Source organism: Cyrtonyx montezumae, unplaced genomic scaffold, assembly GCF_038088225.1.
Source record: "Cyrtonyx montezumae isolate F1298 unplaced genomic scaffold, pur_monq_1.0 scaffold_8, whole genome shotgun sequence".
In the NCBI taxonomy this organism is placed as follows: domain Eukaryota; kingdom Metazoa; phylum Chordata; class Aves; order Galliformes; family Odontophoridae; genus Cyrtonyx; species Cyrtonyx montezumae.
In genome coordinates this window covers 36,858,377-36,881,039 of record NW_027072089.1, presented here as the reverse complement: position 1 = coordinate 36,881,039, position 22,663 = coordinate 36,858,377, and the positions used below count along the sequence as shown (strand labels likewise).

The 22,663-nt window shown below is 45.3% G+C and overlaps 2 protein-coding genes across 2 annotated transcripts in view; one reads left to right on the top strand and one right to left on the bottom strand.

Moving 5' to 3' along the window:
* Window positions 1-22,663, bottom strand: part of ATP6V1H (ATPase H+ transporting V1 subunit H) — a 202,612-nt gene that overhangs the window by 50,393 nt on the left and 129,556 nt on the right. The window lies entirely within an intron of this gene.
* RGS20 (regulator of G protein signaling 20) lies at window positions 4,492-20,800 on the top strand. Its single transcript, XM_065751858.1, has 5 exons — window positions 4,492-4,534; window positions 14,307-14,455; window positions 17,567-17,653; window positions 18,424-18,658; window positions 19,899-20,800. Exons 2-5 carry the CDS (start codon window positions 14,310-14,312, stop codon window positions 20,085-20,087), a joined length of 657 nt encoding a protein of 218 aa, XP_065607930.1. The 5' UTR covers window positions 4,492-4,534; window positions 14,307-14,309; the 3' UTR covers window positions 20,088-20,800.

Below are 22,663 nucleotides of genomic sequence, written 5' to 3'. Positions count from 1 at the left end.
GCGTTCTCATTTGTCAAATACAATCATGGCTGCTTCTCACCATCATTCCTATCGGATCTGCTCTTCTTCCTCAAATCATCATTCAAAGATCTTTTTCAACACTGCAGAATCACAGAACAATAGAATTCTTAGAGTTGGAAGGGACTTCTAAAGTTCATCTCTCCAGATTTTCTAAGGCCCGAAATTTGCTTGCAAGTCAGTAGCACAAATCCCATTGCCTTCCTCAGGAGTGTTGTCAAGGCACAATATTACCATGCAGCCACTTTGTGCAAACAGGTTTCCAAATGCACTTTAAACTACTCTGAAAAGCCAAAATGTTCAGGAGCATTGGTTCCAAATTAATCTATCAGTCTTCCTTTCTGAATCAGCCCTGGAATATAATTGCAAAGCACTTTCGTAGTTTTCCAGACCTTAAAGTTGAAGTCCTGTCACTTTTGGATTCTTCCACAGTTTAACTATATTTAGTATTTATCCACTGGAAGGGGTAAGAAAGAGTCTGCATAACAATTATTTTACATATGATACAGAGGATTGGGAATATTTCTGAAGGTTGTGGCTGGGTATGAATCTATTAAGTGGTGTTGATACTATATATATATATATATATATATATATATATATATATATATATATTTCCTTCGCTAATCATGAAGAGAGGAAAATACTTTTTGTTCCCAAATCTAGTTTGGTTGCTTTCCATCATGGGCAGAGAAAAAGACCCGTAATAGGAGCGCTGCTTTTACTTGTAAACTTAATCCTCAACTGTTAATGTTCCCCATTCAAATCATAGGTGCACAGTGACACCTTCTGGTCACCTTCTTGATATGGGCGTTACTTGAGCAGCTGCCGTCATCTGAAAACTCACAGATTTTATACATAGAAGCTAACGATTTGACGGATCTGTGGCAGGCGTTCCCTAATGTCATTGGGACATATCATAGCAGAACATTGTCCTGATGGGAGAGTTTCCCTCAAAAGTCCAAAGTGCAGGGTTTTTAATGATTACAAATAATTCAAATGTTTATGCAAAAGAAAAGAAGCAGGATAGAATTAGAAATGTATGTTTAGCTCATGATTAAAAAAATGCAATTAAGATTACATTAACTATTTATTCACACAAATAAGGGAAGAGGGTCAGACAAAATACAGTGGGACATCATGCGGCCTAACACAGCAAATTAAATGAATGCAGTCTTACTTCAGCAGAAATTTCATTTTTGTACAAGTCGTACAAAAATTGCCTCTAATTAGGTGCTCTTTGCCCAAGCTGCTGGCTCCCTAAGTATTCTGCTTGTCAATCTGCACACAACTGGGAGTCAATGAGGCTTTTCAGCACACAGGCTGTGCCCCAGTAGTAGTGCCTCACACACCCTACGGTGCCTGCGAGCATAAGCTGGATGGAAGCCACAACAGGAGCAGAGCCATGCCTGGGCTAAATGATGCTCTAGAACCCAGCACACAGTCCTATTACTAGAAAGCCACTCCTTGTTTCTAATATTCAATTCCGGCTCAGGGATTATTTTCTCCTTTAGCTGCCTCATCCTTAGAAATAACAAAAATGTGATATGTAGGAGTGGAAAAGGAGCAGGGTTGTGAGTGGAGACAGCAGAGGCTGATTTCCAGACTTCCTGAGACTTCAGAGTAGGCGCTGACTGATAGAAATACTCAGAGATCCACGGAACTCGATAGATGTGTGATTCACACCAGCTGTGGATTGACTCCTTAGTTACCAAAGAGTGTCTCTGATGTATCTGGAGAAATGCTTTTCATCACTATCTAAAATAAAACAGTCACTATGGATTCAGATGTAAACTGCATACAGAGCCACATCTCCAAGGAATGAGCTGCAATTTTGGCAGAAGAGTGTATAAAAATAATCATTATGTAGCAGAAAGAAACAGAGAATGATAGTTTTGCCAGAACATACGCTGAAGCTTAGCCAGCCTTGGGACAGTATATCACCCTGGAAAAATACCCCGTGGAGCCATAATAATTAGCAAAGTCCTCAGCAATGCAATCGATAGCAAACCATTCTGGCTGCACTGAGATCTAAGCAAGTGCAACAATTACAATAACTTCTCAAGGATGAGTTAATACAGTCACTTAATAATGCAGACAGAAGTTTTAGCACAGTACCAACAAAAGTCTAAGAGAAACTCCAGGCTTTATATATCTTCTATTGAACAGTTACACTTCAACAGTGTAAATAGCCATAGGAGGAACTTCTCAGTGTGAGTTTCACTGTAAAAAATGAACTTGGCTGAAAAATGAATGCATTTCCATTAATGTCTGTGAAAAAAATCAAGCTCTAACATGCAGGCCCTGCTTGTAGGATAAGTTTTCTCTATGGACTGATCCATGCAGCTCTATAGCTTGTATCACATGTTGAAAGACTCTGGTTTATTCTGCCTCCCATCAGCCTTGAACCTAAGTTTGAAATCAAGTACTAATGGGTCTATAATGGGAAGTTGTTTTCACTTGTAAGTAATTAATGCTGAAAGAATGCTAGAAGTTCAAGAAAGTCATTTTCCAGAATATAATTTGCAACACGATCACTGCAAAATATGGTTACTTCAAATGCATCTTTTAAAATTATAAATATACTTTTACATTTTAAGTTTTCATTAATGAATAAAATAAATATTAGAATATTGCTGATTTTAACAAACAAAATTAAACAAACAAAAAAACCTAAGAAGTTCAAGTAAAGTCACTTTACTTCTGAAAATATCTCCTCTCCCCCCCAAAAAAAGCCTCAGAGTAATTTGTGGCAAAGGCACTTTCACATCAATGAAAACAGGCAAACATGGCTCCTTACCTCCTTTTGAATTGCTCCCTAATGCACTATGAATCAGCTCCATTCAACAGTCTAGAAAATCTCTACTTAACAATCTAAGTGAGCAGGAAACAGCAAAATAGATTGTTACACATAAAGCAACCAGGCTACCTGTTCCTTCACATGAAAATGTGCAAAAGCTTGGACAAGGAGCAGGAGTTGAGGGGTGAGGCCACAGTCTGTCCTAGAACTTTAAAATAAAGCAAGCTTTTGGCAGTATGTCATTACATGGCATCCGCAAATGTTCATGAGAGTCTAATAAGGATATATTCATTTATAATGCCTTATATAGTAATAGATAATGTCAGTATTGAAATTGAGTTGTGACTTAATACTTACCTTGTGTGTTACAAAGAGGTGCAACTATGTGGGATTAGGAGGTAATTTTATTAAATACACAGTTTGTGACATATTTTCCAGAACAAAACCAAGACCTTGACCAAGGAGTCACAAATAGGTTGACAAGATGTACAAGTTTTGCTGTCTCTCTGTCCTAGTGAAGTAGAACCAATAGAAGTGATGGACTGGGTGTGCAGTCATAGCGGTGCACATGCAGCACAAACTTCTGATGTCTGAGGAAATTGTCTTCCCACAAACACATGAGAAATGCACGCTCAAACTCATTTTAGGCAAAGAAATAGAATGAATCTTTGTATCTCAACTTCTGAAGTTCCTCATCTTTAACCTATTTTCAAAGAAGTCCAAGCTCTCATTTATGGCTGCCATATATCAGCCTGCAATCATTAGTCAAAGAGAAAGGAAAGGAAGATGCCTATTTGTACCGACACTATCTACTATTGCTATGCATGTTGAAGATGATATGGCCATCTTTAATCAGGTGCTTGTTGGTCATGACCTCCTAGGAGAAACAGAGCAATCCTATACCTCCCAAAGGGTTACACTGTGCCCTTGTTAAATCACATCCGCTGATGCTTAGCAAGACAACTGAGCCCATGGTCTAGAGGGGTCTTAGGGGACTCACCCCAGCTCACTGCCCTGAGCCCGTCCCTGCAGACCAGCTGAGGGCTGGAGGCAGAGGCCACTGGTGTTAGCAGGTGTCTTGCTGTTGATCTCAGGACAGAGGAAGAGCTACCCTGGAATCCTCACTGAGTCTTTTTCTCTTCCAAGGAGTGAGGCAGGGCCATGAAATAGTAATTGTCAAGCCTATGATATCTCCATAGGTCCAGATTAGTCCACGACAACTGTAATTCAATACAGAAATGTATTAAGCATCCCAGTCATGCTCTCTGTGCCACAACAAAAAAGGCAGAGATTTCCAGAAGGGCTTCTCACCACCAGGCGGTAGAAATGCTCTTGCTATGGTGTCCTCTCTCTTGGGAACATTGTCTGGCTCCCTAGTTCACCCCTCTGAGCAGACCTAAGGGAGCTCCCTGTGCTGCCAAGCAACAGCAGGCTCTGCGTGTGCCAGAATGGCAGCTTTCCTGCAGCCTCAACTCAGGCAAGCCCCTTCTCCTCACACCAACAGTGTTGCGACAATGGTGTAGGCCTTGGGGGAGAGCACACCACCGCAGGAAAGGCTGTCTTCACACTAGGCAGGCTTCACTTTCTCTCTTTGATGCCAAGGGAATGGCTGTGGGCCAGAAAAGGGGAAGGTAAAAAGGCTGCAAATAAAACGAGCCCGGAATTGGAAAAGACAGAAATTGCAGCTAGAGAAAAGGGAGGCAGAATCTGAATGGCGTGAGTAATTTCTGCATCTCCCGATTCTGGGCTCATACTGTAGCAGGGTGGCTTCCTTCCCCCCCGGGACCATGCAAATCAGCTGGGAAACGGGAAGATCGTGTTGATTTACAGCTGGGAAACAGGAGCAGCATTGCTGAGCAGCCGGGGCAGTCCCCAGCGGGAACTGGCGGGTTCAGCACCCTGGACAGGGTCCTACCGCGGTGACTCCTGCTTTTGCGGTTTGGTTGTGCTTATTTTATTGCTTTATTTTCTTCTGTTACGCGGGTCACAGAATCATAGAACATCCTGAGCTGGAAGGGATCCCCAAGGCTGTTTATTTTATCATGTCTTTTCTCTCTCTCTCTCTCTCTCTCTCTCTCTCTCCCTCCCACCCTCCCGTCCCCACCCCACCTTCCCGCAGCCCCCGCGGCCCTCCGGCCCTCTTTCCCCGCTCTCAGCGCTGCTCTCCAGCCCCTTCCTCCGTCCGCAGCTCCCCTCCCACCGGCCCCGCCCGCGCTTCGTCTGCGCGCCCCGTCGGGCCGCCCCGGGGCCCCGCCTCGGTCCCCTGGTTCTGGCGGCTCCGCCGGCCCCAGGCGGCACGGCTCCCCGCTGCCCGCTCGCCGCCCTCCTGCGTGGCCGCTGGGCTCTGCCTCCCCCGGCAGTCCCCCTCCTCGTCCCACCGCCGCCCCGCCGCCGCCCCTCCCCGGAGCGCCGGAGATGCCCGGCGTGCCACGGAGCCGCGCCGCCGCAGCCCCGAGCTGCCCTCCAGCCGCCCGGCGCCGTGAGTACCGCTCGGGGCCGCCTCCGCCCCTTCCTCCTCCTCCTCCTCCTCCTCTCGCGGCGGGGAAGCCGCCGTCCTCCCACGTCCCCCCAGCCGGCTCCGGGCTCCGCAGGCAACGCGGGCGGGAAAGGCGCGGCCCCGACGGCGCGGAGCGGGGGGAGCCCGCACAGAGCGCGGGGCGAGCGGTGCCGCGCCGTAAACGACGGGCGGAGGGGGCGGGCGGGAGGACGCATCCGTGCAGGTACTTAACGTGCGGGCGTGCTCCGCTCCCGCTTTGTACAAACGGGCGGCTCTCACGTAGGGCATCTCCGAAAATCAAAGGAGCCGCGGTAGCCGCCTCGCCTTCCCCCCCCACCCTCACCTCCTCCTCCAGCCCACTCCACCCACCTCCCCCGAGCACACGCACACACGCACCCGCTCCCCCACGCCGCTTCTCCCCGCCGGGCGCCCGCTGCCCGCCTCGCTCCGCTCCCCCGGCCTCGCGGAGCGGCTCCGGCCGGCGAGGGGCGCATGCGCGGGGCCGCGGAGCCGCCGTCCCCGGGCGGAGAGCGCGCGTCTGCCGAGCGGGGAGCGGGAGCGGGCACGGTCGCCCCGCGGGGCCCCGCCGCCGCCGATACCGTAAGTAGCGCTCGGTCCCGCGACGGGACGGGACGGAACGAGATAGGATAGGGCGGGGGCCGCCTTGCCCTGGAGCTTGCGGTCCGCGCGCCGGCGTCGCGGGGTTCCCGTCGTCACGCGTGGCACCCGTCACCCCCCCGCGGGTCCCGCCGCGTCCCGACCTCCTCCGTCGTTGGCACCGGAGAAGGCTGCAGGTGGTGAGAGTGAGGCACGGCCGCAAAGATGGAATGAGATTATCCCGGCGCGCACCGATGGAGATTGCAGTACTGATGTACCGGCGACGCCATGAGCTTGGTGCGACCGCTCCATCGTTTCCTTTTGGCTGCTGAAAAACGCGCGATCGCAGCGTTCCGCACCGCGCAGTGCCGCGGTGCCCCGTGCGGGTTTCGAACCCGCCGCGTGCCCGAGCCAACCGCGTGTTGCGACGGGGCGTACGCGGAGCATCCCACCTACCCCCATCCATCCCCGGCCTCGCTCTGGGTCTCACATCGGGGGGGGGGGGGGGCTGCCCCCCACCCCTCGGTGACTCACCCCGCGCAGCCCTCACCGCGTAGCACCGCACCGCAACCGCTCCGGCTCCGGCGGGAGCCGCGTGAGTCACGGCCGCGCCCGGCACCGCGCGGGATGGGATGAGTCAGCGGGCGCTCTGGCAGCGCCGTGAGTCACCGCGGGACGGCAGCGCAGCGCGGGAGGAGCGCTCCGTGCGCGGCCGGTCGCGTGCTGAGGTTCGTGAGGCGCGGAGCTGAATGAGCTCGCCGTGCGTGTGACCGCTGAAGGTGGCTGTGCTCACCGTGATGGGGCGCGCACGGCTTCTCTGTGCAGCCTGTGCCGCTGAAGAAGAGCGCAGCTAAGCCCCTGGCAGAAGACCTGAGTTGAAGTGACACGGTGGAGGCAGTGCTACCTGTTCCTGTGTGGGTGCGATGCGTTTTCAGCTATTTCTTTTGAAATGTAAAGCGATGCTTTCATCTGGAGAGATGAACCCAGCTCCTCTGAGCTGCAGCTCGTCTGAAAAAAATAAAGGAAATATACCGGGTAAAGACACTCCGTTCCTGGATGCCTTACCCAAAAGCATCCTGTAATTGTTGCTTAGACTCAGGGACGGGCCCTGCTGACCGCTGTCACCCACCGAGGCCTTCAGCAGGCCCAGGTGCAGCTGTGGCACCCAGAGCTGCATTGCGTGCTGTGGCTGCCGGCATCCCCTTAGTGACGGCCGGCATCCCCTTAGTGACGGCCATCCCTCGTTCCTAATTTCCCAAGCATTGCCACTTCAATTGCAAGATGCCAAATCTCTGCTGACACAAAATCTCTTACTAGGAACTCACTCAGCAGGTAACTGAATAAGTATGCCTAAAGCATGTGCGTGTGTGGGGATCTGATCATTAACATGCATTTAATTCTTCTTTATTTAAAATAGCACACTGCGTAGTGCAGGAAGCCTGTGTCACTTTCCTCAATGAAGAGGAAGAAACATGACTATCAAACTTTCTAATCAGATTTCTTTTGACAACACGCTGCCAGTAGGCTACCGTTCTGACTAAGAACCTCAAACATTCAAGTAGTTCTGAATTAATAAAATAAAGATTTGTAGAAGCATAGAGTCACTGATGTTGGAAAAGACCTCCAAGATCATCCAGTCCAACCATCCACTTACCACCAGTGTTTCCCCACTAAACCATGTCCCTTAGTACAACATCCAAATGTTTCTTGAGCACCTCCAGGGACGGTGACCCAACCAGCTCCCTGGGCAGCCCATTCCAGTGCCTGACCACTCTTGCAGAGAAGAAATTTCTCCTAACATCCAAACTGAATCTCCCCTAGCACAGTCTGAGGCCATTCCCTCTTGTTTTATTGCTGGTAACACAGGAGAGGCCAACCCTGCCCTCGCCACAGCTTCCTTTCAGGTCATTGTAGAGAGCAGTAAGGTGCCCCCCGAGCCTCCTCTTCCCCAGACTGAACAATCCCAGCTTCCTCAGCACTCTCCTTCTGACTTGTGCTCCAGATCCCTCACCAGCTTGAGATTTACTGTGAGCCCAACCCCAGCTGCTAGCCCTATGAGGCATTAGTGGGCAGCAACAGAATCCTTCTTCCACTGCTGCCTATCGCTGCTGGAGGAGGTCTGAAGAGAGAGCAGCAGTTGAGATGTGGATGTAACTTCACTTGCAGCTACTGAAGTTGAGTACTCTTCGTTGGTTTCACGGAATTTGGCACAGCTCAGTGTTTGCTGACAAAGGACAGCACCTCTGCTGTTGGCAGCACGCAGCTCTGTGCTACGTGTGCTCTCTGCAAGTCATGAGGCCGTGGCTGTGCAGGATGGGCTAACGCATGTCAGGGCTGTGCTGTATATAAAGGTGGAGGTTATTATTTCTGTGTTTAACGGGACCTGTGCACTTCAGGAGGCTGAGAAAATTGCAACGTGCTTTAGCGTAAAATGAAGATGAAAGTGTACAAAGAAAGAAAGTGGTGAGCACTGGCACAGGCTGCCCAGGGAGTGGTGGTCACTGACCCTGGAGGTGTTCAAGACCATGGAGATGTAGCACTGAGGGGCATGGTTAGTGGGCATGGTGGGGATGGGCTGACGGACTAGGTGATCGTGGAGGTCTCTTCCAACCTTAATGATTCTATGATCTATTCCTGTATCTCAGCGCTTCTCTTACGGCATACGTGATGGCTTTTCCACTAATGTCAAAAGTAGTTTTTCAAATGCTTGTTTGAATCCCCAGAGGCTTGGCTTCGCTATTCTGTTTTTGTTTTTGTTTGTTTAAATTGCTCATTAGCATTCAGTAACTTGAATGTGCTCTTCTTGTTAAGAATTTCAAATGCTATCTAGCTGGATACAAAGTAAGATAACATGATGTATATTTCTCTATTTTTGGTTCGTTGCTTTTTAGGCACATTTTTATAACAGGTGAAGTTTGTTGTAATCATTAAATAGAGAAGGACATCTCCCTCCCTGGGAGATCTGGAAACTCCACATCCTGCAGCCTGTGGGATGTCACAGTAGAAGGACTTGTAACTGTGAGCCAACCAGAGACAAGCTGATTGTCTCGACAGATATGTCCCTTCCTCAGTTCAATTCTTGACTAATGTGGGAACGGGACAGTTCTGTGGATGTCTCGAGACAGATCCTGCTGCGCCCAGCCCAGCCTCTGTGCATTTCCCTGTGCTGTTTAACATCCTAGATCTGGTCCGTCCTTCAGCTGCAAAATCGGCCAAATTCTTGCAAGCAGACAGAGGAAACTTGTTGCTAGTCTGTACTTGGAAGTGGTCAGAATAAACCTCCTGCAGATGCAGAAAGGCTGCTGATGTAGTCTACCTAGACTGCAGCAAAGCCTTTGATGATGTCTCCCACAGTATTCCCCTGCAGAAGCTGGCAGCCCGTGGCTTGGGTGAGGTGAGGAACTGGTTGGAGGGCCAGGCCCAGGAGTGGTGGTGAACGGAGTTAAATCCAGCAGGTGACCAGTCACGAGTGGTATTCCCCAGGGGTCGATATTTGGGCCTGTCTTGTTTCATATCTTTACTGGTGATCTGGATGGCGGGATTGAGTATGCCCACAGTAAGTTTGCAGATGACAAGAAGCTGGAAGGAAGTGTCAATTTGGAATTCCCTTCAGAGGGATCTGGACAGGCTGGATGGCTGAGATGAGGCCAGTGGGATAAAGTTCAACAAGACTAAGTGCCAAGTACTGCACTTTGGCCACAACAACCTCATGTAGCACTACAGGATTGCGGCAGAGGAGCTGCAAGACTGTGTAGGAGAGGTGGACCTGGGGCTGTCAGCTGAACATGAGCTGACAGTGTGCCCAGGTAACCAAGAAGGCAAATGGCATTCTGGCTTGTATGGGAAACAGTGCAGCCAGCAGGAGCAGGGAAGTGATCATCCCCCTGTACTCAGCACTGGTGAGGCTGTGTTCAGTTTCGGGCCCCTCACCACAAGAAGACATTGAGGTCCTGGAGCGTGTTCAGAGAAGGGCAGTGACGCTGTGAGGGGTCTGGAGCACAGGTCTGATGGGGAACGGCTGAGGGAGCTGGGATTGTTCAGTCTGGAGAAGAGGAGGCTCAGGGGAGACCTCATTGCTCTCTGCAATGACCAGAAAGGAGCTTGTGGCAAGGTGAGGGTCGGCCTTTTCTCCTGTGTTACTAGCAATAAAACTAGAGAGAATGGCCTCAAGTTGTGCCAGGGGAGATTCAGGTTGGATATTAGGAGAAATTTCTTCTCTGAAACCATCCACGGATGTTGTACTAAGGGTTTAGTGGGGAAATAGTGGTGGTGAGTGGATGGTTGAACTGGATGATCTTGGAGGTCTTTTCCAACCTTGGTAGTTCTTAGATTCTGTGAAGTGTTTGTGTACAAACGACTGTCCTACAGGTTATAGGTAGCTGGGAGATGCTCTGTGTGTAGCTAATGATCATTCCTATGGATGGATCAGGAATGTGCTGGAGGAGTCTGATGGAGCAGAAGGCAGCTGGATGCAGAACTCCACAGGAAAGCACTATCCAGGGACACTCATCTGGTCCAGCCAACAGCACAGCAAGGAGTTTTACACCAGAACCTCCTTGTGTCACCTGGACATCAACCAACTGTCTTGTTCAGGAGATTTTATTCCCCTCATAACCATCAACTCATGCAATGATAACTCCTTTTTTATTATTATTTTATATGGTGTTTTAAGTCTCTCTGATGGCTTACACTTGGTGCTGCTAAGTTCTTCCAGCTGAGACTGACTAAACGGTGACAAGTTTGAGAATGCCACCTCCCACCACAGCGACTTGACATTAACAAACTCAGATCCCGCTGACTACCCCAGAGCCCACAGAATAACATCTTTTAGTTCTTCCGTATTCGTATGAACCAGAAAGACTTACATCAACTTACAGCTTCCCAAACCTTCACTAAGTGGATAGAGGTGTGTTTGATAGAGCTGTAGGCAAACTAACGGAGCTAGACATAGAGATTTAGCAGAGGGTTGTTAGAGTAGTATGGTTCGGTTGTGGATGGACTCGATCCTGAAGGTCTTTTCCAACCTGAGCAATTCCGCGATACTATGCTATATCCAGCAGCTGGCTAAACATGTACCCAGGCTGCAGTTAAATAATGCTGGAGGTAAAGTTAAAGTACTTTGGTTAAGGGCATTTTACCTCATTCCATCAAAAATCTGAAAGAATTTTCGTTCAAGAAGCGTTTAGATGAGGTGCTAAGGGATTTGATTTAGTAGTTGGGTAGGGATAGTGATAGGAGGATGGTTGGACTAGATGATCTTGTAGGTCCTTTACAACCTTATGAACCTATGAACCTATGGATTTATTTCAGAACGCATAGGAGCAGCCCACCTCCAGTTTTTACATCTTTTTCCCCTCTGTTTTTTTCTCAAACCCGTTTCAAACCAGACAGATTTCTGCTATGGGTGGTGGGGGACAGAGGAAACAGACCCCAGTTCTCAAGTGCAAACAGCATCCAGCACAGAGGCTTCTGCTACAGCTTGTTCTTGCTTCGTAGCACCTCCTAAGGGGCCAGGAAATCCAAGAAGATAAAGGACACTCATGGCACAGGGAGTTTGCAGCAGCAGCAATTCCATTTTGGTATAAAAAATGCATCTAGAGGAAGATAAGCAATTTCTGATTGTGTTATTTTTCCCCGTCAGACCAGGCTTCAGAGCACAGGTCTCTCTTGTAGCACAGCAACCTAGTAAGGGCATTTCAGGTAACAGGGAATTAAAAAAGCATGAGAGTAGGGAGCATCTGAGGCTAAGATGCTGGCATACTGGGGGCAACACGTTCTCACAAGCTACCTAGGTTGATGAATCTCCTCCTAAGGAGATTCATGGACCTTCCTCCTCTTACCTCGAAGAAGTGATACACCCTTGCCCAAATCTTAAAAAAAGGCAAAGCTCAGCACGACTGCCCAAGGGTCTTTCAAAATCAACAGTCCAGTAATCTGGACTTGTACCTGTGAGAGGCTGGTCGTCATAAAGATGGTGACATTTCTCTGTAAGGATAAACCTATTGGTCTGATCACCAGTTCTTAACCATTTCAATGCCATATTGACTGAAGAGCAGGCTCTTGTTTGATGTGGGTGACATGGAAGCACCAGCTGCAGGAGGATGGCTGTACACCTTTGTTTTCATCAGCAGTGCACCCTCCTGTTCTACAGCCAAGTAACAGCCCCAAGGAACGCCTTGCCCTTGGACACACTTATATACACTTCAGCTTTCAGAGCTATGAGTCTGAGAAGTGTATTTTCAGCTGGGACTCAGAAGGAAACGTAGCTAAATATACAAGTATCAACATCTGTACTTCCCTTTGCCAGCTTTAAAAGTAAGCCATTGGCTCCAAATGCCATTGATAATTGCCACTTTTCATTATTAAAACAACCTGAACAACTGCAGTGTTGGCCTGGAAAATAAGGAAAGCCCTCTTGCAACACTAGCAGTCACACTTTTGTTTTTGATTACAGGTGGTTTAAGCCCTTCAGCCTAATCCTGTGGAAGGATAAACCTGCGGAGATAACATGTCACTATGTATTACAGCAGTAGGATCTTCCAACTAATACTTCATGCCATCATTTATACAAAGAACAACTATTTTTAAAGCAGTTTTTACTTGCTTGGCTCAGTCAGACCACCTGATGCCCCAAACTGCCAACCATAACACTGCATGAACACGACATTTTTACTGGGAGGTCAGTCAAGCAGATGTTTGGATTGTTCCTAAGGTGGATTGCAGTGCAAAGAAGCCAGGAGTTGGTTAATTCTGACAAACAGCAGTCTATGGAATAGTTGGTAAAGCAACTGCCCTTTCAGCCATGCAGCACAATTCAGAGCAGTAGTTCTGGCAACTGGTTGGACAGTGGTAGTAGCTGAAGGAAAGAGAAGGAAAACACAATGGTGAGTTCTGGATGTAGTACAGTCAGCAGAAAAAGTACCCCAGACATAAACCCAGTCCTTTCTGTTCAGGTTTTAACGGTGGCTCTGTCCATAGCTCACTGCATGACCTCACAGAAGTTGTCATCTCTAACTTTTTTCCATTATACCCTCCAAGATCATTATACTTCCACATGTACAAGTCATACTGAGACAGTTTCAGTGCTTTTTAAAGTAGGTTTCTCTGAACATGAATCCTTAGACGGCTTTCATAAACTCATCCTTTGTGCCTTTGTCTCTGTTCCAGCTGAGGAGCAGCTTACAGGAGAGCAAAGGCAGCAGACAGAGAGCTCTTGGAAGACTTCTCATTTCACCATGCACTGCTGCAAAACTGCAGTATTTGCTCCTTTAGTTTTCATAAAAAATAAATAAATTGGAGAAACAATATATATCATAAATATACATGTCAAACTATGACACAGCTTTGGGCAAAGCCCAGTGTCTGACAGTGGGTTCAGGCACTGTGTGGTCTCAGTACGATGACAATTTTGAGCTGCATGAATTTTTAACTGTATTTCACAGTTCTGCTTCGATGATGAACCACAAAGATGTAGACTTCTTATGTAAGACGTCTGTTTCTTCTGCATATTAATAATTCTTATGTGGGCAAAGGTAGTTAGTCCCAGTGGTACAGTATGGGTAACGATGACTGTGGTTTTGTTCAGAGCCCAAGGTTAGGAGAGTGGTGCTGAATGGATCATTAACTCACTGCTTGTTCTGTGAACCTGGACCAGCAGATTAATTACAACCCACCAAAGGAGTTTCTCTGACTTGTAATAATGTGCTGCAGCCAGGAACCAGCTTTTCCTCACACTACTGTCAGTTCAACTGCTAAATGGATTATTAGGGAGATGAACGTGCAAAACACCCAGAGAAAACATCTCAGAAGGAACCCTGGATAGGTTAGGCTACTTAAGCAGCATGTCTCTGACCCCAAGTTACTCTTCTCTTGTCAATAATAACTGTTTACTGTCCAAGGAAGCCTGAAATACCATCAGATATATTATCAATCCCTCAGCGTGCTGTAGTTTATTTCATTCTAATTGAAGCACATTATTTTAAACCAGGAGAGATATCCGGAGGGCATTTACTATGTAGTGTTTTATTCTATTGCTATGAAATCTGAATTTACAGATGTACTTACATTTCACATGTATACTTCCACACTCAGAAACAAGTGTTGCTGTGGGTTTTTTGGAAGCTATGTTCTGTTCCTGATTTTCTATTTCTGGGCATTTAGGTATTGCTGCTGAGATGAGGCCTACAGGTCTACAAATGGGTTATCATTTCTATCTGCACCGTTCTTAGGTTTTGTTCCCCCTGCAAAACAGGTGCCTCTTCTGCTCAGCGTGCCATACGTATTTCCTTTGGGACAGCGGGTGGTTCTCACAAAAAAAAAAAACCAAACAAACCAAAACCTAGAATATTAAAACCCAGCTGTGTTTTACTTTCCCCTTGTCCTGCTCTCTTGCAGCCCATGGGATCGGAGCGGACGGAGATGCGCAAGCGGCAGATGTCAACAAGCCAGGAGACCCCGGGCTCGGCGCAGGCTCAGCACAGCGCGGGGAACCGCGGGCCCAACGCCTGCTGCTTCTGCTGGTGCTGCTGCTGCAGCTGCTCCTGGTACGGCCCTTACCCCCCTCCTGGGGACAGCACGGAAGGGGAGGGAGCTAACAGCCAGCATGCGGGACGGCAGAGGGCAGACAAACCTCCTGGGGTATTCTTCAAGGCTGCAGCTAGGAGATATGTGTGCACTGCTTTCTGCTGCAGTGCATTTTTCACCACTGAAGTAACAGATAACATTTAACTTCTGTACAGTAGCTTCAGAAGAGAACGGATCAAGTAGGAAAGTGTTTCAAAAGATATTTTAGCTTTTCTCTAAGCTTTGCAGGTGCACGCATACACCCAAGTGACCGCCTTCTTAAGGAAGCCCCAGCCCCATTCCACTGAAATCAGAGACCAAACAAAACAAAAAAGAGGCAGGAAGAACATTAAGGGCTTGGTAAAGTACTCTTCTATACCTCCTTTTAGAAATCCTTATCATCCTCACCCTGCTCACTCTTGTTAGTGAGCATCTAAGCCTGATTCAATTTCTATAACCATTTAGACAAAAGGCTGTGGTACCAGGCGGCCCTCGGCTCAGGGAAACCCTTGCTTTTCGTTGTCCAAATTTTGGGCCTGATGATCTTGAAGGTCTTTTCCAACCTGAGCACTTCTGTGATTCTATGAAATCAGTTCCCGGGGTCAGAGCTTAGAACATCTCAACGGCTGAAGGAGTAGGCCCAAGCCTCACCCATCCCTACAGAACTGCAGGTGTGATTCAAGTGAAATATTTTGTCTAGCTCCTCCTCCCCACCCCTTTTCCTTTCTTCTTATTTTTCTTCCCTCATAGCCTTTCTTAGCTGCAACCTAAGAACTGGTTGTTTTTGGCCTTTTCCTTGAATTGGTATATCACCTTCTAAACAAACACGTCATGTATGTAATACACTAATACTGATTCTTCTCAACCTCGAGCTTCATCAGGACTCCCAGTAAAAAGCAATACCAGAATGTGTAACAGTTCTAGATGGAAGATCAGGCCTTAGGAGGAGCACAGATTGTTGCAGGGAATTAAGATAACAGCCAAGTATCCAGCACTGCTTCTCTGTTGCACAGGCAAGCAGATCCTTTGTCGTTAATTAGTGGTGTCAAAGCACAGCACCTGCAATTCATATGAAGGTAACCCTTGGGATCAGAGATTAACACACTGCTGGAAGTGTTCAGTGCTTATCTTGAATAAATAGTGGAGCAGAACATTTTTGAAGAACTACTAAAAGCTGTTGAAGAGGAAAACTCATCAGGGGAGAAATTAAGGGAAGAGGAATCACTGGATTCCAGTTTGTCCACCTTCACTCTCTTATCAGTTCCAGTTTGTTTCATTTAAAATTCAAGCAAAGCTTGCCATACGCTGAAGTCCTGTTCCTGTTGGGGTCCACTACTAATTAATGGGCTAGACCAGAATTTGCACTGAAATAAAGATAAAAAGTCTAAGCTGTAGGAGTTAAACTAAAACACTGACAGCATGCTGAGAGCTTCTTGTAAATGCACTATCCAGCACATGAACACTTCAAAGCAAGCAAACCTGGGACTGAGGTGAAGTAAATAAGTCATGAAACAACATGACTGGCCAGATAAGGAATCTGTTCTACCACTACTTCTTCCCAGCAGCAGCTAGTAGTAAATGCTTTGGAGAAGAACGTAAGTTAGGGAACAGCAGGCTCATCATTCCTTTGCTATTGGTACGCAGCTTATAGAAGCTATAGACATCCAATCCTGCCCTCCCTTATGGAAACAGAAAATATTTGGTATGGACAAAAGGCTTCCTTTATCTATGAAGTCAGAGTACGTAAAACTTGCATTTTATCTTTGAAATTATTGATAAGCTGTTTTTTGTTTTGTTTTGAACGTTTTAACTGATATTCCTGAGGGCGCTGATTATCTGTGCACTCACTATTCAAACAATTCAAAGAAAGCAATTTACTCAATAGATGGAATTAAATTACCCAAATTTCACGATGCTGAAAACTCTTACTTGCACTTCAAAGTAAAACGAGAAACCAGTACAGGCTCCAAAACAGAGTTGCTCACTTTAGCTTTGAAATAATTTCTGATTTCTTTGAGAACGATTGTTTTCTAGTAGCAAAAAATGCAAAACAAACCATAATTAAGCTATTTTTATTCCCTATTCGTAAAGCCTTTCCTCTAAATAGCTCAAGTACTTTCAACAGAAAAATTATGAATAGGAATAAAAATAACATTCTGCATGAGTCATACAGCTGATTTGCAGAACAGCCAATATCCAGCACACGCTTAATAGTAGATGTAGAATGAAGAAATGGGGAAGCAAGTCTCTCAGCCAGATTCCCACAGCACCTGATCACTCTGCAGCTAGAAGCAAAGCCTCCAGCACGTTACTCTTTGGAAACCTGAGAAAATGCATTTTGATTCTTGGCTCTGTTTACCTGTACATTTCTAGGAAATGAGCCAACCTGTGAGGCTTTCTTGTGAGGCATGGCACGACCTCTTAAGGAAACTTAATTCTTTTGGACTTGTCTTCTTCTCCTTTCTCTTGGATACGTTTGTTCCCCTCAATCTTAAAACAGCTCCGACAAGCACATCAGTTCTTGCGTGAGGAATGCATACCACTTCTCATATTAAAAAAGGCCAGGACCACTGGTAAAAAGCATAGTAAAAGACTGAATCCTGTAGACACAAGCTGAAGTACAGACCTCATATACATTCCTGGGATGTCTTCTTCTTGGCAAATTGTAAGCAGCTTTACAGATTATGAGAGTGTCTGTATGCACACATGCAGTTCTCACTGCCCTACAATAATCTCAGAATTCAGTCCCAGTTTGCCAAAAGGAAACATGCTGAAAGATCAGAAGAAACATCAGCAAAGAAAGGAGAACACCCAAGCCCAACTAACATGCAGTAACTGCCTCAAGGGGAACTTAGGTAAAAACAACAACGCAGTATAATAAACCTCAGTGGAGTGTGCACAGACTTTGTTGCAGATGTAGGTTATTTTCTATCCAGGGACATACCTGACATGATATTGTACACTTCTGCTGAATGAAAGTGCTAAGCTCACACAACTTAGAGCCAGCATCAGCGTATCACTACGGCTATTGAGAGCATTTTTTCACTGAACCCTTCCTAAAACTGACAAAACTTTTGCTTGCTACCTTGCAGTCTTACTGTTAGAAATCAGGATGAAGAGAGAGCAAGGAGAACATCCCATGAACTCCAAGCGGAGGGTATTCCAAACTGTGAGGAAAGGTACGGCTTTTACTGTGTGCTCTGTCAAACAAGAAATGAAACAAAAATTCCAATCTAACTAACTAATGGAAATCAATCATCTGACATATGCAGATAAATGACAAATGGGTAATAATAAAGCTGAATTTGCAAGTCATCCATCTCATGCCCCTTAAAGAACGAAGATCCTGATCTATAATCTTTCATTGTACTTATATGCAGTGTGTAATCACATTCCAGTGTTTTCAGATAAACATATAGTAAACACAGACCATCTTTTATCTGAAATATTTTGTGATATTTTTCTCACTCAGTAACGAGCTCAAAGGCAGTGCTCGGCCTTAGGGAAGGAATAAATACAACAGGGAGCTCAGATACTCTCAAGAACCAGGCACTTGTCTCTTAAGAGTTGCCCAAGCAGGTAGGAGCACTCATGAAGCTGCAGTAGACAGGAGTGTGTCTGTTGTATCTGGATTACATATTTTCATTCACTCTTTAACACAATGATTCAACGAGGACTATTAGGAATAATAAAACATAGCTGTTGCCGAGGGGCTTCTTTACTGCAATTACTTTGAGCAGTAAAGTGCAACTTCTGCATCAACGTTCAGGCAATCATCTTATCACATCACATCTGCTTACTGCAGTTTGCACTTGGCTAGCTCCAGCGAGGAATAAAGAGGTTCATGAACTTTGCATCTTTGTTCCATTATGATGGCAGATGCCTTCTACCAGCTGAAAACAGTTTAACAATTGCTCGTTTCTCTCTTGTCCTCTCCTCCTACCTCCAGCCCCGCTCCTACTCTTGAAGAAGTAAATGCTTGGGCGCAGTCATTTGACAAGTTGATGCTTACGCCTGCTGGTCGGAATGCTTTCCGTGAGTTTCTGCGAACGGAATTCAGTGAGGAAAACATGCTTTTCTGGATGGCCTGTGAGGAACTGAAACAGGAATCCAACAAAAGCGTCATCGAAGAAAAAGCAAGACTGATTTATGAGGATTATATTTCTATCCTTTCTCCGAAGGAGGTATATTACTTTCCCCATTCTCTGATGCTGCTTTGCACAGTTAATGTGTTTAAAGCTAGAAAAATACACAGCGATAACTCTTTCCCACACATTGCACTGCTAAGAAGTAGAGGTGTAGGGGTAAAAGACAAACCCAGCCCTGAGGTGACATGGTCAGAACTACTTTCACTGGCTCTAAGAAAATTCTTCCTACGCTGCTTTGGTATGGAGATGTGAAGGCTTCAGTTTGAGGCACAACTAACACAGAGCTGAATATCCCGAGCTGGGACGGACCCATAAAGATCAGGGAGTTCAACACAGAGTTGAAGATTTTATCCTCGCTCAACTTAAATTTCATACATTAAACAAACCAGCGGGGTTCTCTTCTGCAGTGCATGTAGATGAGGTCTCCAAAAGCACCGTAACCACAAATTAAATGTAATCTGCACAGCACAATCTTTGTTTGGTTTTGTGCAAAGAATATGGTGCACAACAGGAATGCTAACTTGAAAATTGGCTGGTGAAAAATGCCTCAAGTGTCAAACACGTCTTGGTTTGTAACTTGAATAGGATTCTAGAAGTAAGCAGGAAATTTTAAACTTTCTTATATTCTTGCAAAACTTGTACACTTCACTATTTGTGGTGCAAAGCGTATGCAGATAAAAATGTTATCGGTCCATTATAGTCATGCCAACATCTATCCACAGACTGGCATTTGCAGGGAGAAAAAAAACAACAAAACATCACTTGTCTGCTGTATGGAATCATTATATAGCTGTACCCATGACCCACATCCATTCATCCTGCTTTTTAAGATAGGAATTTGATTAAGCACCAGCCTCCCAGGTTACTGTTTCCGTCTGCGTCATCCTGCGTTCTCCAAATTCAGTCTCTTTACCACAGCACTACTTCCCAAGGAAACCAACTGTCATAAAACATTACCAATCCACTCTACTACAGAGCAGGAAGTCGGTCTGGAAATAATCTTCCAGTCCCTCAGGTTTTAGTAGCAACGGGGTTGCAGGCAGCCTTGCTCAAAGTAAAATTGCTTCTATGAGAAAGTTTATCTGATCGTATTCAACAGATTTTTATTGCCATATTTCAACACTGTCATTCTTGGTGTAAAGACACACGTTTAACAGTCCTTATACTTCTGAAGGACACCAACTGAAACTGTTTTAAGCCAACAGGCAAAAGCAAAGAAAGAAACTAGCTACTGTACACCACTATTACTTGCATGTCTTTTTATTTTAACACGCAGGTCAGCTTGGACTCCAGAGTAAGGGAAGTGATTAACCGCAATATGCTGGAGCCCTCACAACATACCTTTGACGACGCACAGCTTCAAATCTATACCTTAATGCACAGAGACTCCTACCCACGGTTTATGAACTCTGCTATTTACAAGGACTTGCTTCGCTCCTTATCTGAAAAACCCGTCGAAGCATAGGATTCCTTTTTCCTTAAATGTATTTATTTTAAAACAAATGGGACTCTGGGCTACCCCGATCAACAGGGGATTTAGTATTCATTTACCTGAAAATAACTCAGGCAAGTTTTACTACAGACTGAATGCTTGGAACCCGCACAAGGCTCTGATATGATCACCTAACCACAGGTAGTGATCAAAGTAAGTACTACTTTCCAAACAGAATGAAGAAAAAACATTTGTGTTCAAAAAAAAAAAAAAAGCAGTATTTTTTACAGTGAGGCATACAACTCGGCCACAAGTTCTCTTATAAACGTATATGTGAAGTACTGAGCATGAAAACTTAATTTTAAGTGGACTGTCACCGTTTTCTTGAAAGTCAAACCAGTTGCTCCATCCACACTACGACCAAAGTAAAAGCAGTTGTACCGTCAGTCTCTAGGTTTCATGAGACCAAGTTTCACCTCCTGTATGAACTGTGCTCGGCACAGGTACACCCCACTTGTCTTATCTGATGCGTATACAGTGTGCTAATGGAAATCAGTGTGGTGATCTCAAGTTTCTGAAAACTAACTGTTGAAATAATTAATGCTGCCTATAAAAACCTTTTGCTGAAAAATTGTTATTTTACTACTGCAGTCTGCTGATAGCATTTTTAAGTTCATACTGATCGTGTTTATAACGTTGAATTCTTCATTTAGTGGGGAGAAGAGTCTGGGGATTGAAATTCTCAAATAAAGCACAATTCTCACATATTTTTATCTTCCCTCTGTAGGTAGATGCAAAAAGCATTTCACTGCTTCTGAAAGAGTGGCACAGCCATCTCACTTTTGTACATACTTAAACTGCCCTGTTTGCTGACAGAGCTTGTAAGGCTTGAGGTAACAGATATTTGTACCTACACTGACAAGAGATGGAAGCCAGAACTATCCCATTCCATAGCACTTTTTCAGGACTGTCCAAAAGGAAAGCAACAGTTTTATCTGCTAATAAACTTATGATTATTACACTATCCCCAAAGCAAGACACTGTGCCTAATGCTAGCACCATGAAAAGCGTGAGAACAGCACTTTCAGAAAAGAGGAAATGGGAATAGCAAAGCAGAATTTGGGATATTAATTTGTCTGCTCAGTGTACTAGGTAGGAGGTGTGATCTCTCCTGACTGCATTCTCCTTATCAAACAAATAAGGAGCTTTTTCATTGCGTATCATCACAGGAGAAGACCTAATACAAGGTAAGTTTATAATAACTGTGGACTACTTTCTGCATTTTCCTTCCAAAACTGAAACACGACTCAACACATCAACTTAATAGCAAAAAACAAACAAACAAACACCACCACCACCAACAAAACCATGAAAGCAAAGTACTTTTCTCCTCTAGTACAACACTGGATAATCTGGACCATCAAGAGGAGTCCCTTCTATCTACTACTACTGCAGACACGGTCCAGTTAGGGATTGCTGCTGTTTCATGTATGATATTGGGTTCTCCCAACTGATTTTGGCATGACCCCAAAGCACTACTAGTACAATCCCAGCTATATGAAGTATAGCATGATGGGCAACAAAGGATCAAACTGGATCTGTTGGTAAGGCAGCATTCGGTGCAGCTTGCAGTCAAACTGAGAATACCATAGGTGTTGTTTTAATCAGCCTGGGTAACACTGCTCTAAAACTCTAAGCTGACAAAGTAAGTTTAACTAGGTCAAATTCTGCTTGCTGGAAAGATCAGACACGCACATCAAAAAAAGTTCAAAGTGTGTCATTTCATGAAATTGGACTGTTTTGTGCCTTTTAAGTTATCTCCCTTCCCTGCACGGATACCTCATTAAAAGCTGGAAGACAGCCTGAACGCTCACACTTCATAGTAGACAATGTATTCTATTATCCTGTGGAAAAGAAAAATATACTGAAATTAAAGGGGAGACAAAACGATACTGGATTGAGCAGGTCTATGGCTAACATTAGAGCACTCAAAGTAAAAGTAGCTATTTCTAAACTTATTTTCCATTTCCTACATCTAAGTAATTGAAATACTCAAGGCAATTTTCATTTCAATTCTGTTTTACAGTGTGCTGACATTTGCAATGCTCACCTTTCTTGGAAAACCGTAAACTTTAATGCTGTGTTTTAGATTTAAGCTCACATTCAGTACTGGTCCCTAGGAACCCTGAGAGTATCTCCAGACAAAATAAATCACATCTCCCTTAAACGTTATTTTGAGGCTGTTCAATGCTGGTTTTAACTGAAGGATAAAGGAAAGAAAAAAAAAGTAAAACAAGACACACACAAGACAAGTTTTTAACTACACTTCATTATGATGTGCTTGCTAATTATGCACAATTTTTTTTTTCCGTGGCAAATGTGAATTATACAGAAAAGTTACTATAAGCAAGATGCTATAGGAATAAGAAAACTGATATTGACACAATATATTATTTATAATTCATAAAGTAAAAGATTACCACAAAGCCAACTTATCCTAGCTTGAAAATAAGCACGGCTGGTTTGCCTTGGCCTTTATTTAACCACAGGGCATCATTAAGCTGTAACAAGTTTCCAGTCCACTGGTATTTTCTTCAATGTCTGCACTT